A 20,126-nucleotide genomic window follows, 5' to 3' on the forward strand; every position below is an offset into this window, starting at 1 on the left:
CCGCCACCATTCACCTGCTTTGGTTTGATCTTTAGGGAGGGTAATCCAGGATTTTGACCCAGCGAATTACTCAATAAATGCTTATATCTATACACTGTTTGAGATAAACCTGAGTAATGCTGGATGTGAGTGAGTCTTGTGATTCAATGGAGTCGGGGGGGGGGGCGCGGTGGTGGGGGGCTGCAGTTAGAATAAAGATGCAAGTTTTCAGGTGATGGTAAACGATCACAATTTTACAATGAACTGCACAAGACCCAATGAAATTGGGTGTAAAGGCATACAGCATGGAGCAGTTGAGTCGTTGTGTTGTCCATCCACAACTGGTTTCTTTAATACTTGAATTTGATTGTAACATTGTTTGAGTGTGTCTCACATCGTTTTCTATTTACGTCATTAGAGACTAAAGAGCCCACTGGCAATTCTGAAGAAGTCAGTAATGAAGGGATGGCCAAGGTTGAGAGATTCTTTTTTACCAGAAATAACTATGTTGTGTTGCTGAGCCCATCTCTGCAATGGTTATGGTGTGAAGAATGAAGGAATTAATGATGGGAAGATCGATGCTTTTGATCACAAATTATCTTCTGAGCAAAAACTGGCAATATATATGGCCCTGATCTTTTTTTAAAATTTGTGTCTGGCGTCAGTGTTCAAAATTGGAATAGCTTTGAAGAATTTCCACGAAAATGTTGTTCTGCCTGTTATGTTACGTCACCTGAGTATAAAAATGCTGAGGTAGTTTGACTGCGACTAATGAATCTTGTGTTGTTGGTGCTGAATCTGTTATCTTAAACAGGCATTTAAATTGCCTTTCACTGACAAACCTATACAACAGAGTCTACCTTAACTTGCCCAAGATTTTCACTGTGTTACAGGGTTTCCTGATGCTGTCTAAATTTACCCCTGTGCTGGCAAGCCAGTGACCATTGAATTAATGTGTAAGTTGTGAGCTATTCTTTCCACTGTGCATTGCTGAAGTGCTGAAGACACAACATCGCCTTTAAAAGAGGAAGAGGTTTGTGATGCTTTTTGAATCAATTGCACAGTAAGGAAAATTTTAAACATTTTCTGCTTCCACTTTCTTGATCCCTGATAATCAAATAGCCTTAGTAACAGCCTTACCTAATGCCAAAGGGAAACTTGTCTGTTCAAAGTTGTTTACATTCAAAGATTAGTCTCAATTCTGATTCTGCTGTGCTCGTAATGATCATAATTGTGAACTACCTTGTGTGTGGGAAGGTGTCAGAAATCAGATGATATAAGCTGCAGGGTCTGTGAGTCAGTGTGGCACGCTGTTTATTTGCTGTGAAAAGATATATATTTTAACTCCTTCATTGCTGACTTCTTCAGAATTGCCAATGGGCTGTTTGATCTCTAATGACGTAAATAGAAAATGTAGCAATTATAAAATCAGCAGTGATATTAAATAAAATGACTCTTTTTGTTTGAGCAGCATCATCCACACAGCAGGAAGAACAGCAATCTTCCGGATTTGATAGACTATGCAGGAAGAAGATTAAGAAAATATGAGTAATAAAAGAGTAATAAAATGCTCCAAATATGACGGAAGTAACTCATGATAATGAGCAGGTATTGGACTGTTAGTTAGTGACCTTCTGGTGGAATCCTGGACTACTTAAGCTTGAACCTTGCTCCTGGCAAACTTACAAAGAGGGTGTCCCTTGTGACCTCAGCTTTGCCAATTCTTTTACAACAAATGCACTAATTATGATGTGGAGGCAATTGCTTCACTGCTTGTAATTCATGAGTGTGTGGGGAGTTCACATTGATGTTTTAACTTTGACTTTAGAGTCAGCACAAAGGAGTAACCCTAATTAAATTTGATTGTTTCTTTCAGAATCAAACATCCAAACATTGTGTCACTGGAAGATATTTATGAAAGTCCAACACATCTTTACTTGGTGATGCAACTGTAAGTATTGATTGCACATTTCACACCTCTGCATAGTAATTCATTGTGACTATCCATCTACGAAATGCAGTTGCACTTTCAGTGCTGTACATGAACCTAGTATCACTGCTCTAAATGTTTCCCCAGTGCTATGTATCAATTCTGCATGGACTGAGAGATGCAGCTCTAATGATTCATCCAATGCAAGCTTTTTATTGTGTATTGACCCAGTCATATAAATCTTTCCAGTGTTATTGAAAGTACCAATCTTTCCCAGGATAGAGTGGAAAATAACTTCAGAATCAATAATGAACAATGCTTGGTATATATTTTAAATAATTTATTTAAACTAGATTATATTGTCAGGTGAAGATAAGTTTGAAACATGCTGTAAAGCTGAATAAGGCTCTGACTCATTAATACATTTTTTTTTCTATCTTACTCATATTAATAAAGTGCTTGTATTTGAAAGACATTTTACAGTGCACATATTGAAAACAGGTTTCTATGATGGTTGATTACAGTGCTGCTGACTATATAATTAGGCTAACAATGATGGGAATCATTCTATGTTTTTGTATAAGGGAAAGACTTTCAATGCTTTCTGTATTCACAGCTTGTACTTTCAATATAACTTTTTTTAACAAAGAGCTGAAGGTCTTTCCATCTAATTCAATGTGCTCCCCAAACTGTTTCCAAGAACAGAAAACTGTCTTAAATGTTACAAATGAGTATACTTTCTCCTGCCTCCCTCCCCACCAACCTTGTGAACACATTTGTCTACAGATTTGGTGGTGGTGTGTGTGGATGAGATGGTGTGGTGGACCCTCACAAGTGTGGTTTTGGTAAATTTATCTGGGATGTATAACATTGTATAATATTTGCACCACATGAGTGGCAGGCAATGACCACTTCCAACAAGAGGGAATCTGACCATCGCCCCTTGCCATTTCATGGTATTAGCACCACTGAATCAGCCGCTATCAACCTCTTGGGAGGGGTTATCATTTACCAAAAACTGCCCATATAAATACTGCAGCTACAAGAGCAGGTCAGAGGTTCCGAATCTTACAGTGAGTAACTCATCTCCTGAGTCCCCATAGCCTGTCCATCATCTTCAACACACAAGTCAGAAGTGTGATAGAACATTCTTCATTTGTTTGGGTGGGTACAACACTCAAGAAGCTTAGCATCATCCGGAACAATGCAACCTAATTGATTGGCACCACGTCCATTCCTTCCTCCACTGACACTCGGTTGTAGCAGTAAGTGCAAAATGCACTGTAGAGATTTATCAAAGATCCTTAGACAACATCTTCCAAAACCTCAAACAATAAAAATGTAGAAGTGCAGAAGATACATGGGAACATCATCACCTACAAGTTCCCCTCCAAGTTTTGTGCTACCCTGACTTAGAAATTTATCACGATTTCTTCAGTTTCACTGGGTCAAAATTCTGGAGTTGCCTCCCTAACAGTATTGGGATTCTATCTACAGCACATAGACTGCAGTGGTTTAAGAAACTTACCAATACCTTCTCAAAGGCAACTAAAGTTGGGGAATAAATACTGATACCCACGTCCCGTGAATGAATTTTAAAAATGCGAATGATTATTGTGCCTACTGTAAAATCCATATACCCACTATCAAGTTGGGTAGATTTTGACTTTATGCGATATTATAAGTTATAGCAAATCGGCTGACTTTATATCACTCCCGACGATTTTTACATATTTTCGAAGACTTCAGTGGAAGTCATGATCACACAAAGCCATGCTCTACACCACTGAGCATGGAATAGACATGACCAATTCCCCAACTATTCTCCTGTTGTTTTTTTCCACCTCCCCTGTCATGAAACACAGAGTCGGGTACAAGCTGCAGAAATTGGAGAGATTCTTACAGGTTTACACCTCTTTCAATGACCATGCTTGACATCCAAACCTTTTATATGGATTCTGTTAGTTCTTATTAGTTTATTGTTAGCTATTGTATTGATTCTTGGAAACTTTAGTCAGGGGTTTCATTCCCCAAAACTCTTCTTCTGCAGTCATTTAAGCTTCTTGGCCACTACTACATATTGTCACGATGATATAGAAGATAGACTATTGATATTTGAACTCCATTGGTTGATGTAATACCTGAGACTTTCATAGGGGGACATAGTTTTAAGAAGGGACCTAAGATATTGACTTCAAATGACCACGGGCATCACCTGATGGCTAATAATATGAAATTAATGTTTGTTGAACAAAGACTAGCCTGTTTTACCAAAGAAGAATAAAGTACACACACACACACACACACACACACACATCTCCCCCACCAAAAGGCCCTCAACTCCTTTTTGATTGAGCCATTATGAGAATCTGCACATGCTGGAGATGAAATCTCACCTGTGATTATCAAGCTTGAAAACAAGACAAAGACTAAAGAACAAGCTTGTCTTTCGAGGAGCTTTTTGACCAAGCAAGTGATAGGGATTTTAGACTGTCGAACTAAACACAGGCTCAAGATGTTTCTGTCTCTTGAAAAGAAAAAACGACCTGGTTACAACTCTGATTGGAAAGAAACATCAGGAAACTGTGAACTTAAAGGATTACTGCGGTACTTGTTATTGCTCAAAGTCTATGAATCCAACTAACCAATAATGATACAAGATCAGAAATTGTTCGAGTTACGCAGCAGGTCTGGCAATATCTGTGGAAAGAGAACAGAATTACCATTTTGAATCCGGTGACCTGCCTTTGGCATGGATTTCCAGCATCCACAGTTCTTTATTTGATCATAATAAATTGAGGTCTTGGGCTAAAATCAAAATCGAGGACTCCATATTGTATGTTATTTTATCTTGCTTGTGTACTAGCTGCTGCATCCTTTTAACTTTGTGCCTGTGGCCATGTATGAGTATAGGATTGAGTGACTACACAAAAACTATGTGCTTGATGTTGCACTTTAGTGTTCTTCTTTGTTGTTAGCAGGTAATAAACACATTTTTTATTAACTCAAGAAAACCTTGTGATTAGCCCCTTATTGCTACAGTAAAAATGAGTGAACTAAATTTTAAATTGGGGAAGGGTATTGTGTTTTGTTCCACAGTCAGACTGTTACTGTGTTTTTAAGAGAACTGCTCATGATATTATCACTGCATCACAAACTGTGACCTGAAGGTATAAAGATCTCATATTCCATATTACCTCTGATCGCTTGAAGCATGACACTCTACTGAAAGCATGTTCCTCTTGTAACATAATCGTACACTTATATTCCTAAGGAATACTTTGTTGTAATAAATGTCTGTTGGGTTTTTCAATACCCCAATACCAATGTCCAGTTTCTTATGTTAGAGATAAGAAAAACATTGCTGCATCAGGTATAACCCCCTGCTGAAGGCAACTCACACCAAGTGTAGCCTCATGTTAAACTAAGAAGCCTGACTTGAAACCAACAAGAAAGTTGGAAAGAGGGGAGTAATTCACTCTTTCTCATCTGGTTCTGACAGCATATTATATCAGATCTTCTTAGAGCTGGATGTACTGTAAATGCCTCACTATCAGATGATTTGATACTTTTAAAAACTTGACACACCAAATCACATATAGGTAGAAGCTGATCAACATTAACATTGCTTGGAGATTAATGTGAATAATGTGAGTCCTTAATGTACCTAGGAAAGCTCTGATCAGACATATTCTTGCTTGTTCATGTTGTTGGAGAGTGTGGGTTGGATAGTTTCGGTCGGTAGCACCTTCTTGTGTGCTGCTCACGGGAGGAAGTTGATATCTTTGACCTCAGCTAGTTTGAGAGTCTGTACTGCTCGCGATGACATCTGACTTATTAACCCCATGTCACTTAGCTGAATCAAGATTAAGCTACTTTTGCTGTTTTCTGAGTGTTTTTTGACAGGTTTCAATATAAATTACAACCTTTTATCCTAACACCAGCCTTTTCAGCCTTGAACTAAAGTTGAATCAAGTGAGCTCCTGTAACCCTGCAAGGACTAACTCAAGCAAAGTATTTTTCCCCAGTAAAGACATTCTTTATTGGGCTTTTGTAACCACACCAGTGCTATCTTCAATTAGAGCTTACAAAAGCAGCATCTTGAAGCTTGTGGGTCCTCGCTTCAGTAATGATGGCATATAACGAAAACTGTGTTGAGGCTCTCTAACTCAGGAAATGGTGGAACTTCATTAGCAACAATATTAAGACATAGATAGTATGAGCTAAATCTGTGTTTCTGGATCATATTAATTGAGGAAGGAGTACTTATTGGAATGTACAAGAATTCACTTCATTTGAACCATGATATCTTTACTGCTAACATAATGGATAAACCATAGCATCTAATTTCATGAGAACTAGCCATTTAACTGTGTCATGCACCTTCTCAGTGGGCAAGATTTTGCACCCTCTCGTGTGGCAAGTTTGGTGGCTGAGGTGTGGGCATTTGATTGGACAAACAGGGTGTTTGGCAAGAAACCATGATGTTTTCCAAATTAAGTCCATGATGGGAAAGCCTGCAGAAACCCCAATTAGTTAATACCCACTTGAAAGTTTCATCCTACCATCACTAAAACTAAACCTGTCAAGGGCAGGGGTTGCCATGCTGGGAACATGTGGAATGTTGCATCAGGGCAGTGAGGGTTAAAGGGGGTAGGGAATGTCCCATTGTGAGACAAACCCCTGCCCTTGCTGCCAATGGTTGTCCCCATGACTCCTAGCTGACAGCTCCCCTCTCATCATACGATCCTAGGCCTCGGGTGGATGTTGTACTAGCATCAGCCACCACATCCCCACTGGCACTGCTGTTCAAAAGAGCTGCCAGCTAACAGTGCTCCACAGGCTGAATGTCAGTGTTGGGGTCCTCGATCTGAGGGGAAGGCCCACTATTGGCTTGTCATAGAGTCATGGAGTCAGACAGCACAGAAACAAACTCTTTGGTCCAACCAGTCCATGCTAAGCATAGTCCCAAACTAAAGTAGTCCCACCCGTCTGGTCCTGGCCGATATCCCTCCAAACCTCTCCTATTCATGTTTTTGTTCATTCCACATGCGAACCATCCTTTGTGTAAAAGATTTGTCTCTCATGTCTTTTTTGAAGCTCTCTCCTCTCACCTTAAAAATGTGCCCCTTAGCCTTGAAATCCCACATCCTAGAGAAAGAACAACTACCATTAACTCTATCTAAACTCCTACAGGTTGCCTCTACGCTCCAGTGAGAAAGTCCCAGTCTATCCAGCCTTTCTTTTTAACTCAAACCTGCAATACCCAGCAACATCCTGGTAAATCTCTTCTGAACCCTTTCATATGATATAATGCCCTTCCTATAACTGAGCAACCAGAACTGTCAAGTGCCTTAAGTGGCAGTGGGCTTTCTGAAAAGGGGTGATCCTGGCCTAACCCTGGGGTCTGCAGCTGGTGGCTAAGACTCCTGTCAGCCCCATGTGGTCCCATCCAGTGTACCATCTCCAGGTTATGTGGTTGAATTCTAAAGTGAATTTGAGCCTGCAACTTTCTGGCTAAAGTGAAAGTGTGACCCTCGGCTAATGGCAATAGTCAGCCTTACTCTTGTATGTATTTGTACACAAAATCACAGAATTGTTGCAATGCAGAGGAGGCCTTTCAGCCTATTGTGCTTGCACAGTTTCTATTATCTAGTGCCAGTCTCTTGCCTTTTCCCCATATCTCTGCACACCATTTCTATCCAAATAATCATCCAATGCCCTCTTAAATGCCTCAATTGAACCTGCCTCCACCATATTTCCAGGCAGTGCACTCCATACCCTAACAACTCGCTGTATGAATTATTTTTCCCTCATATCATCCTTGCTTCATTTGCACATCATTTTTAAATAACATTTTTTTTTGTTTTCTGAGCTTACACTTAGTAATGCTAATATGTATTACTCTTTGCTGGCCAAGCTGATACATGGTTGAAGTAGTTGCAAGGGCTTACAGCCACTATACTCTTTCAGTTGCATGTCCTTGATGAAGGTTGTTGACACCACGTTCTGCAAGTGTAGAAAGCTGCACGGACTGTTTGGTCTAGATTCCTGTATGGTAAAGCTAGAAGACACTCTTGTCACTAACAAGGTATAGTTTATTGCACATTAGCAACTAGTTGCAAGTTACATTGATTGCTAGTCATTGATGCAGAGACTTTGAGGAGGACCAGACATTGGGCCTCGCCCCTATGAGACCCTTAGCTCTTCTGCTTATAAGTCCAAATAACATCACTTCAGTGGATGGTGCTTATGGAACTCCTCAGTATTAACCCTTTCAGACCTATATACAATGAATGTTGCATCAAATGATGCTGTGGCTTAGTGTGTTAAAATGTCTACCTTGTTAACAGGAGATCCTGAGGTTGACTCTCAGTAGTAACTTTCTCTCGTTTTCTAAAGTACAGCTTTCAATTAGCAGAGCCAAAAAAGATCTGGGTTTAAGTTCCACTTGCCCTGGAGGTGTGCCATAACATTTCTGAACTGGATGCTTAAAATAACTGTGTTATGTCTGACATTCCTAATTGAATTTGCAGGGTCTTGTGGTGCAGTGGTAGTGTCTCTACCCCTGGACCAAGAGGCCAGGCTTCAAGTTCCATCTGCTCTTGAGGTGTCTCATAACATGCCTGAACAGGCTGATTGATATAACAAAAATCTACAGTTGAAGTTGCTCCTTATAATTAAATACATTTGCTGCTGCCTTTTAACCTTTCTTATCTGAATTAAAATGTATTGCTGACCAGTGGCACAAACACCTGGTTTGTAAAATAATTTGAGCTGCCTCATGATGTATGCATAATGATGGACAGGAAATTATTTTCTTCTTTATTCAGTCTCTCCCCCGAATTCTGATAAGCTTCTATATACGAGGAAGGATGCTGTGAAACTTGAAAGGGTTCAGAAAAAGCTTACAAGGTTGATGCCAGGGTTGGAGTGTTTGAGCTGAATAGGCTGGGGCTGTTTTCCCTGGAGCATCGGAGGCTAAGGGGTGACCTTATAGAGGTTAATACAATCATGAGGTGCATGAATAGAGTAAATAGGCAAGGTCATTTCCCCGGGATGGGGAGTCCAAAATTAGAGGGAACAGGTTTAAGGTGAGAGGGGAAAGATTTAAAAGGGACCTAAGGGGCAACCTTTTCACACGGAGGGCAGTGTGTGTGTGGAATGAGCTTCCAGGGGAAGTTCAATTACAGCATTTAAAAGGCCACTGGATGAGTATATGAACAGGAAAGGTTTAGAGGGATATGGGCCTAATGCTTTTAAATGGGACTAGATTCATTTAGGAAATCTGGTCGGCATGGACGTGTTGGACTGAAGGATTTCTTTCTGTGCTGTGCAACTCTATAACTCTGTAATCTCAAGCCCATGCAAAACAGTAATCTCCTGGGAGAGACATAAAATCAGACTGAAATTCCAGGGTAATCTATGGTGTGGAAAAGTGTACTCAGAAACCCCCATCTTCTAGGAAGTTACATCTGGTTCAACTCTAATTGGTGTTGACATCTCATTTCAGAAGGATGACTGATGTACAAAGTACATAAAGCTCTTCGGGGAGAGATGTCAGCTAGGTTGTGGGAGGAGCTGAACCATTGACCTGTTTCAGGTCACTGGGAAGTGGACAGTGCTGACACGGCCGTATGGAAATGGGTAAACATTATGGGAATAAGACCCTCATCCCCTTCCAGCACACAGCCTCAACAACAGCAACAGAGGTGGCTTCCAGAACTGTGGCTCTCACTTCCCAACCTACACTTGCCACTGACAATGCCTCATACTGGGAGCGGAGGCTGGCGAAATGTTTCTTTTAAGTACCTTTTGTTTCCTTCATGAGTAGAAGTTAAATCTGTGGGATGAATTCTGTCCAAACAAATCACTTTGTAATCATCAGCTTTGGTATCTTTAATAACCATTGCATGTTGACTATGATATTGCTAACTGCTTATTAAAATAATGTTTATCCCATTACCTCTGTAGCCAGTCTCACTGCTGCTGGTGACATGGATCAATTTGAAGCCCTTTTTTTCCCCTCATTCACGACGATAATTAAACTCTTTGAGACTTTGGGTTTGAACTGACATTCCCTAATTAACCTGTTCTGATGTATTACTACACACCTCAGGAACAGGTGGGTCTTGAACCCAGACCTCCCAGTCCAGGGGCAGGGACACTACCACTGCATAACAAGAGGGCCCTGAACTGAATTACCAGAGGAGATGGAAGTTATGATCGGGTGTAAACAATTAATCTGCCTTTAATCATTTAATTAAGTCTGTCTGGTTCAACTGAATGAGTGCTGCTGTAATGAGTCTGATTTAACAGCGGCTTGGAATATTGCAGATGGTTGTTGTCTTTAACTGGAGCTGGTTACAAAGCCTCATTGTGTAGTCCATGTGAAAGAGAAGATGGGTACTCAGCGTCCTTACAAAAATCAAGACTTGAAGACTAAAATACAAATTGCTGGAAAAGCTCATCAGGTCTGACAGCACCTTTGGAGAGAAATCAGAGTTTACATTTCAGGTCAAGTGACCCTTCTCTGAACGTTAACTCTGATTCCTCTCTCCACAGGTGCTGCCAGACCTGCTGAGCTTTTCCAGCAATTTCTGTTCTTGTTTCTGATTTACAAAATCCGCCGTTCCGTTGGCTTTTAAGGCTTGGAGACTGTTGGGTCTGTCTGTTCCACTTTGCCTTGCTCCTTTGTAAATAAGGCTCCTGTTATCCTTGATGTGACCATCAACATTCTAAGCAAAGGAATAATCAGCGTAGAAGGAGTCCATTCAGACAACTGTGCCAGTGGTGAGACTTTGAACAACATCTCCATGATTCACCTGCTCTTTGTTCATGACACTAAAATTTTCTTCTTTTAAAGTACACATCCATTTGCTTTTGTGGAATGTTCCTGGTAATTCTATAATCGAACATGACTCAGAGGTCATGGCTGTAAAATTTCCATTCTACCAATGGAAGAGCTTTCACTTTCATTTTTAGATTAGATTCCCTACAGTGTGGAAACAGGCCCTTCAGCCCAACCAGTCCTCACCGACCCTCTGAAGAGTAAATTACCCTGACCCATCTCCCTCTGACTAATGCACCTAACACTATGGGCAATTTAGCATGGCCAATTCACCTGACCTGCACACCTTTGGATTGTGGGAGGAAACCGGAGGAAACCCACACAGACACTGGGAGAATGTGCATATTCCACACAGACAGTCACAGGAACCGAACCTGGGACCCTGATGCTGTAGTGCTAACCACTGTGCCACCGTGCCGCCCACCCATTCTTGACATAATCCACTGTAACCTTCACCTTGTTCAGCTGCAGCCCTCCATCATTATTTTCTCATCTTTGTTAACTGCCTTCAAGCTCTCTTGGGAGTTTCCTGCTGAAAATCCTTCCTTTTTCTCACACCTTCTACACTAAACGGTGCTGTATCCAACGATTTTAACCATCTGGATTTCTCTCATTCCCCACCTCCACCTCCTCCTGCAATGCTTCTGAAATTTGTATTGTGTGGATTGTTGTAATTTCAAATCTGGACTGTCGGCTTTGTCACTTCCTTCTGCTAACACTCATTCTTGAACGTCCCCTGCATTCGCAAGGTGTTACTCTTTCAATGCTCCCAATCCCGGTCCTGTTTCTATGTTGAATTCCCCCAAGTTCAATATTCCATATTGTTGATATACTGCATTTGGATTCCTCTCTTCTTTTTTGCTGTCAAATCAGTCATCATCATGATGTTACCCTTGGCGCTGTCTCTTTCTCCTCCATATTACTAAACTCCATGGATTGGATACCTCTTTCTCTCATATGGTTCCATCCCTACTGCCTCAATTCAGTCAATATATATCTGTACTAGTGTCCCATCCACTTCTAGGATGAAGACCTCCAAGTGTATCTCAAGTGTCCACCGTTAGCTCTGTAGAGAGGTGTGAGAGCAATTGGTTTGTAGAGAAAGCTGCCTAAAGAAAGACTGGGTGAAATCTTATCATTAACCCTTTCCTTTGCCATTTTTTAAATTTATCACCCGAATGTTGGCACCCATTGCCTCTGACATTAGCCTGGCACCTGGTTCTGTCCCTATCACCATCCCTTGATCATTGCCATATTATTCAACTGCTAGCAAAATAAAACTTTCTCCAAATGCTCAACAAGACTGAAGCCAACGAAGCTTGGGTTCTCCCCAAAGGCTTTGCATCCTGTCCCTAATTCAACAGGATACACTCACTCTTTCAGAAACAGAGAAAAAGCTTTCAGGATGAACTTCACTTCAGAGCAGTGCATATGGACTCTCAGGAATGGGAAAGCAATTGGGAGAGGCACATGAACACTTTAAGATCAGAGAAATGGATATTGAGGAAGATGTTGGAGGGATGGCAGAGGTTTGCTGCCCTGTTTCACCATGAGTTGCCCTTCAAGTACCATATAGCAATATCAGTTCCCCTCTCAATGTCATAAAGTCACCTGCCTCCCAAACATTAACCACATCTTTCAACTGCCTAGGTTTGGTTTCTCCAGCACGCCACCTAGGTTCGACAGTACACTAAACATCTCCTTTACCCTGTTCTTAATTAAGCCCTGCTCTCATTCCCCAACCCCCCAACCCCCGTCTTCATCAATGTCCCAAACTCAGACACATGGAACCCAAAATCCATGTCCTTGTCTAGAAGTGCTTTCTTGGTATTGTTGATTCTCACCGTTGTAACCTCCTTCAAATCACAAGATGCTTAGGAGACTAGACAGGGTAGATGTGGAAAGGTTGTTTCCCCTTTCTGGGAGGGTCGAAGACCAGAGGGCATAATATCCCAATAATGTCACCTATAAAGGACAGAGATGAGGAGCACCCCTTCCATCAATGATTAGTGAATCTGTGGTTGTTAATTATATTCAAGGCTCAGAGAGGCAGATTTTACTCAATCAGGGATTCAAGAGTTATGGGAAAAGGCAGGGAGGCAGAGTCAAAGATTGTCAAACCAGCCATTAAATAGCAGAGTAGACTTGATGGGCTGAATGGCCTACTTTTGCTTATAGTCTCTACATGTTAATGTTCCTTCTCCCTCCAGCTGTCATTCCATTCACTACAGTTGTCTTTGTGTACACTTGCAAGCCTTTCCAGTTGCTTACCCCACTGTCATCCTTCCAAAATATTCTCCAATCTATTTCCCTGATCTTGGCTTTATTCATGGCCCTCTGCTGCTTCTATGCCATCCCCTAAAATCCTGCACTCAACCAACTTCAATAAAGAATGGCTTTACAATAGAAGTTAAATCTCTGTATATCTTGCAAGTTGCACAAGAAGATTTGCAGTTTAATGCTGTTCATTGGTTATTTGAATTGGTTTCCAAATGTGAAGCTGTCTGCTGTTGTAGATGATGAGGAGATTGCCCTGATCCTTAAAAGGACCATTTTGTTGCTGCTTCTCTTATGAATTCCATAACAATGTTGTTTAAAAATTAGAAATTCCTGAGTTCCTGCAGAGGTCTATACAGAGCTTGTGGTGGCACTTCTCTTAATAAGATTAAGAAGATCCTAAAATTGAGTCTGGGCCTGTGCTCGGTTAGCTACTGAGGCAGTTGTATGGGGGATGGGGAAAAAACATCATCCAACATTCTCCCCTCCCGGTCGCGATTTGATGAACACTGCTCGATGGTGTATCTCTATGTTTTGCCCTGGAATCTGCTTCAAGTCCATAGATTGAATTGTTGGAGTCCCCAGGTAGATGAGAATGTTGAGCAGGGGTGGGTTCTACTTGTGTGGGTGTGGGACTGGGTGTGGGTACTCTGAAAAACACTGGTATCAGGCAGTGAGTCAGATACAGGATGCTATTCACAGTCCTGGATAGGAATAGTAAAATATCATTGAGCCCATGGAAGCTGTCCTGCCATTTGGTATGATTGTGCCTCAATGCCTTTTACCTACAACATCTCTATAAGCGTTTACGCTGCTGGGAATTAGAAATCTATCAATCTCTACATTAAGCATACATTACAGTTGAATCTCAGATTTTCCAAGAGCCAGACAGTCATTTTCTCGACATCAATGAGTGTTGCATGTGGGGACCTGGCAGAGTGCCCATCGCAGCAGACTTCAAAGGGATTGCCTGGGAAATTGAAAATTCCACTGAATTCCCGGAACCCTCCAAAACATCCATTTAACCTGGAGAATTCTGAGAGTTCTGCTGAAGCGAAGCAAATGGGTAATTAAGAAAAGTTTAGACCATTAACAACCTACCCTAAATCCTGCAGAAGTATTCAGTTGACCCATACTTAGCTCACACACTATCCAATGACACCTCCCACAGACTCTGAGTTGACTCACCCTTAATTCCTGTGGACCCCACACCATCTTGTTGAAGTATCTCTGGGAACTTACTATCTACTGAAACCAGTTGCCTCTCTACAGCCGAAGGCATCTTATTCAGCAGCACCCTTAACAGGACAAAAAAATCTGTCCCCAGATCAGTTAAGGCCTCACCCGTGTGAAAATCTTTCATTTTAATCTGTTTGTTGTCAATGTAGTGACAATTCAGTCCCCAACTGATTTCCCTTGTTGGGCAATCACTCCCAGTCTGTGCTGGCAGTGTAGCTGGATTTATCAAGTCTGAAATGATGGCTAGATTCTGAAGGGAAAACGATTCCTCTTTCAGGAGAGGTGGAGGAGAAATTGAAAAGTAACTTTGCAGGTTTTTCCTCAAAAGGTTATATGGAAAGTCCTTGCAGCTTATTGGCTTTATGCACTGGGTTGCTGCTAATACACTAATCCTGTTGTGAGACTGTAGAGCTGTAATCAGTGACATGTCAGCAACTTTTTTTGTTGCAGTGAGCTGCTCTGTTAAGGTTACACTGAAGGGTAGAAGTTGAGATGCCATGTTACAGCCATACAACACATTGGTGAGGCCTCTTTTTTAGAGTACTGTGTATAATTCTGGTCGCCCTTCTATAGGAAGGATATTATTAAACAGGAAAGAGTGCAGAAGAGATTTACAAGGATGTTACCCAGACTGGAGGCTTTGAGCTATAAGGAGTGGCTGGGACCTTTATCTTTGGAGTGTAGGAGGCTGAGGGGTGACCTTATCGAGGTTTATAAAATCATGAGAGGTATAGATAAGGTAAATAGCCAAGTGTTTTCCCTAGGGTAGGGGAGTCCAAAACCAGAGGGCATAGGTTTAAGGTGTGAGGGGAAAGATTTAAAAGGGACTTGAGGGCCAACGTTTTCATACAAAGGGTGGTACATACATGGAATGAACTGCCAGAGGAAGTGGTAGATGCAGGTAGCATTACAACATTTAAAAGACATTTGGACAGATAAAAAGGTTTAGACGGATATAGGCCAAACACAGGCAAATGGGACATTCAGTTTAGGAAACCTGGTCAGCATGAATAAGATGGGCTGAAGGGTCTCTTTGAGTGCGAGATATGACTCTCAGATGCTAGGACAATGAGAGTCAAAGGGCTCAGGTGTACAGAAATCTTGGTACGAAAATAAAATCCTGTGTGGTCGTTTAAAGCTGTGTACCTAAGGCTGTTGAAAGCAATACATTGTGTACAGTTTCAGCAGGTTGGTTGTTCAGTCTATGGTGCTATGTGAACACTCACATTGGACTGGTCACTGTTCCTGTTGCTCTGCTTGTACAAAGCACCTCAATGGAGAAGTGCATTTCAATGGGGACTAATATGACAATTACAGCCCCACCTACAGAATACAGCGCTAATGTTCACAATCACTTAGTGCGGATAATACTTTAGCTAAGTGACCTTGAATTAGTCAATTTCTTGCTGCTATTCAGCTAATGTATAAACAGAGCAAGTTGGAGCAGGAGTGGAACATAGCGTTCCATAAGCCAGCTCTACCATGCAATAGTGTTGTTGCTAATCTAATTCTGTCCTGAATGCCACATTGCTGTCTGTCCTCCATAACCCTTGATTCTCCTGCTGATCAAAAGTCTAACTCAGCCTTGACTATATTTCTGCGACCCCGTTGTTCTCTAGAGTAGAAAATTCCAAAGACTAACAATTCTTTAAAGGAAGAAATCCTTCCACCTCCTCTTTTCCTTAAATGTGAGGCTCCACATTTCGAAACAGGTTCTTTGTTTCGCCCCACGTTGGCTCAACACCTGATCCGAAAAGCCAGCCTCTTGGTCTCGTATATTTCATCAGATCACCTCTCATTCTTTCAAACACTCAATGAGTAAAGGGCCTAACTGGCTCGGCATGGTAGCTCTTCTTGTAATGAAGGCCAGCATTCCATGTGCCTTTCTAATTACCTGCTAAACCTGAATGTTTATCTTCTGTGATTCCTGTACACAGCCACTTGGGTCCCTGTGCACCACAACATTCTTGTTGTCCCTCTCCCTCCATTTACTCCAGGAATAGGGGTAAGGAGCTGAGCTAAGATGCTCATGCCATGCATTCTTTTGGCCTCAATCTGTTCTTCAGTGATGCTTCTTAAGTTCTGAAGAGCATTCTTTCAGTACCCTGTTTGGTAATATGTAGGCGAATTGAAAGGGCTCAGCCCAAAATTAATTGCTTGGAACTATAATTGTGTTAAAGTGAGCGAGCTGTTGCTGGAACAGGTTGTCATGAAGAGCCTCTCTGTTATCGCATTTTGAATGTTGACTAAAATAATTAACATTTGACAAAGATTTAAAAGAGAAAGAATAAGTTTGAGCAAGAGGGTGGAAGTCTAGGCTAGGGGTGAGGAATCTAGAAGCCAGCTTGAGGAGGGCTCACGCTTTGAGGTTGGCTGAAGATGTGATTCATCAACCCGTTTCTATATATCTTGGGGGAAAGTGGGACTTGAACCTGGGCCTTCTGGCTCAGAGGTAGGGACACTGCCACTCTGCCAGTTGAGCAAATGTGCCATAGTCGGACAGAACCATTGGACTGCTCTCTCATCAGAGACTAATAACTGGTGTGAGTTTAACCTGTGAGTCCCTAGGCCTCAGGGACACAGTGAGGTTGAGAAGGCCAGACTAAGCCAGAATAGACCCTCCAAACATGATGGAAGTAGATTTATTCAAAGTATTCAAAAAGTAAAACAAAGACAGTTTCCTGATTTTCTAGAGGCAGGAATGCGAAGGAGTGCACTCTAAACCTTTCAAAGTCCTCCTTCATTAATTATTCAGTGAAAACTTGAGATTTGTGGAGTCTCATGAGAACCAGTTAATCTAAGATTTTCTTTTGAAGCTGTCATTTTAAGATAGTCCTGGATAAGGGAGATCCATTCTTAGTTCCAATTGTTTCACCTCTACTCACCTACAGCTCAATCCCTTGTTCAGGCCTTTGCTGTCCCTAGACTCGGGTATTCCAATACACCTTGACTGGGTCTCTCACTGTGTACCATCTGTCTATTTGAGATTATTCTAAACTCTGCTGACTATGTGTAATTTGCAGCAAATCCCATTGCCTTTGTGCCTTTCAGCTTGGGTAACCTGTCTCAGCTCCCAATTGAGGAATGTCTGATTTTAAAACTCCCATCCTTGATTTCATACCTCTCCATGGCCTTGTCCTTATTGAACTCTGTAATCGCCTCCAACTCTTCAATACATGGAAGCTTCTCTAACACAGGCCTCCTGCACTCCCCCAGTTTTAATCATTCAGTTGCCGCAGCCTCTAGATCTGGAATACAATCCCTGGATTCTCTGTACTTGACTTTCTGTCTGTAAGGCCCTTCTCAAAATCTATCCTTTTGGCACAGCATTTGGCGACTAGGAGAAAGTGAGGTCTGCAGATGCTGGAGATTAGAATCAAGAGTGTGATGCTGGAAAAGCACAGCAGGTCAGGCAGCATCCGAGGAGCAGGAGAGTCAATTTTTTGGGCAAAAGTCCTTCATCAGGAATGTGGCTGGGAGGCTCGGGGGTGGAGAGATAAATGGGAAGGGGGTTGGGGCTGGGGGGGATGGTAGCTGAGAGTACAAAAAGTGGACGGAGGTTGGGAGTAAAGGTGATAGGTCAGGGAGGTGGATGGAGCGGATAAGTGGGAAGAAAGATGGACAGGTGGGACAGGTCATGAGGACGCTGCTGAGCTGGAAGGTTGGAACTGGGTTAAGGTGGAGGGAGGGGAAATGAGGAAACTGGTGAAATCCACATTGATGCCGTGGGGTGGGAGAGTCCCGAGGCAGAAGATGAGTTGTTCTTCCTCCAGGCGTTGGGTGGTAAGGGAGTGGCGATGGAGGAGGCCCAGGACCTACATGTCCTTGACCCACCATCCCCTTCTGTCTCTGAGTCATGTTTTGTTTACCATATTCCTTGGAATTGGTGTTCATTCACCTGAAAATTAAATACTTACAAAGCTCCACTTCCAGCATTCAATTTTTGCTTAAAAGATCCACAGCTTTCCCTCAATTGCAATCCCTTTCACATGTTGTCCACTCTTCGTTAAAAAAATCCTAACGATAGTCCTAATGGATTGCATCTCATTTGCATAAAATGCTCCTTAAATTGACATACTATTTATAGTTCACATAGAACATAGAACATAGAACATAGAACAATACAGCACAGAACAGGCCCTTCGGCCCACGATGTTGTGCCGAACTTCTAACCTAGATTAAGCACCCATCCATGTACCTATCCAAATGCCGCTTAAAGGTCGCCAATGATTCTGACTCCACCACTCCCACGGGCAGCGCATTCCATGCCCCCACCACTCTCTGGGTAAAGAACCCACCCCTGACATCTCCCCTATACCTTCCACCCTTCACTTTAAATTTATGTCCCCTTGTAACACTCTGTTGTACCCGGGGAAAAAGTTTCTGACTGTCTACTCTATCTATTCCTCTGATCATCTTATAAACCTCTATCAAGTCACCCCTCATCCTTCGCCGTTCCAACGAGAAAAGGCCGAGAACTCTCAACCTATCCTCGTACGACCTACTCTCCATTCCAGGCAACATCCTGGTAAATCTTCTCTGCACCCTCTCCAAAGCTTCCACATCTTTCCTAAAGTGAGGCGACCAGAACTGCACACAGTACTCCAACTGTGGCCTAACCAAAGTCCTGTACAGCTGCAACATCACTTCACGACTCTTGAATTCAATCCCTCTGCTAATGAACGATAATACTCCATAGGCCTTCTTACAAACTCTATCCACCTGAGTGGCAACCTTCAAAGATCTATGTACATAGACCCCAAGATCCCTCTGTTCCTCCACCTGACTAAGAACCCTACCATTAACCCTGTATTCCGCATTCTTATTTGTTCTTCCAAAATGGACAACCTCACACTTGGCAGGGTTGAACTCCATCTGCCACTCCTCAGCCCAGCTCTGCATCATATCTAAGTCCCTCTGCAGCCGACAACAGCCCTCCTCACTGTCCACAACTCCACCTATCTTCGTATCATCTGCAAATTTACTGACCCACCCTTCGACTCCCTCATCTAAGTCATTAATAAAAATTACAAACAGCAGAGGACCCAGAACTGATCCCTGCGGAACTCCACTTGTAACTGGGCTCCAGGCTGAATATTTACCATCTACCACCACTCTCTGCCTTCGCCCGGTTAGCCAGTTTTCTATCCAATTGGCCAAATTTCCCTCTATCCCATGCCTCCTGACTTTCCTCATAAGCCTACCATGGGGAACCTTATCAAATGCCTTACTAAAATCCATGTACACTACATCCACTGCTCTACCCTCATCCACATGCTTGGTCACCTCCTCGAAGAATTCAATAAGACTTGTAAGGCAAGACCTACCCTTCACAAATCCGTGCTGGCTGTCCCTAATCAAGCAGTGTCTTTCCAGATACTCATAAATCCTATCCCTCAGTACCCTTTTCATTACTTTGCCTACCACAGAAGTAAGACTAACTGGCCTGTAATTCCCGGGGTTATCCCTATTCCCTTTTTTGAACAGGGGCACATTGTTCCCTGAAATTAATATTGCAACAGTTTGGTAAAAGGTATCTAATGCTTTTCAGTTTTCTGGGTGAAAACAATACCAGCAAAGTCATTTGAAGACTGTACCAATTCAATGTGCTTGACTTCAGAATCGGTTCATTGTAGTGATGGTTCTCATCCTCTATTGGTTCAATGGTTTGTTAACTGGCTGTCAATAGGAACCACAGGAGCTGTTCAAAGGCTTTCAGTCTCAGAAGTAAAGTTCACCTGTCTTTATGCAGATCATGTCAGATGTGGAAGCCTTTTCTTTAGTTTGTTACAGATATGTGGGTATCACAGGCAAGGCCAGACCTTCCCACTCCTAATTGTCCTGGAAATG

At 42.2% G+C, this 20,126-nt stretch overlaps 1 protein-coding gene across 1 annotated transcript in view; it reads left to right on the top strand.

The window, feature by feature from the left end:
• Positions 1-20,126, top strand: part of LOC140483673 (calcium/calmodulin-dependent protein kinase type 1-like) — a 190,406-nt gene that overhangs the window by 145,847 nt on the left and 24,433 nt on the right. Inside the window, exon 4 of the mRNA XM_072582040.1 lies at positions 1,856-1,930. Coding sequence (XP_072438141.1) covers positions 1,856-1,930 — 75 coding nt within the window. The remainder of the gene's footprint in view (positions 1-1,855; positions 1,931-20,126) is intronic.

The sequence above is a fragment of the Chiloscyllium punctatum genome, chromosome 12, assembly GCF_047496795.1.
Source record: "Chiloscyllium punctatum isolate Juve2018m chromosome 12, sChiPun1.3, whole genome shotgun sequence".
Lineage (NCBI taxonomy): Eukaryota > Metazoa > Chordata > Chondrichthyes > Orectolobiformes > Hemiscylliidae > Chiloscyllium > Chiloscyllium punctatum.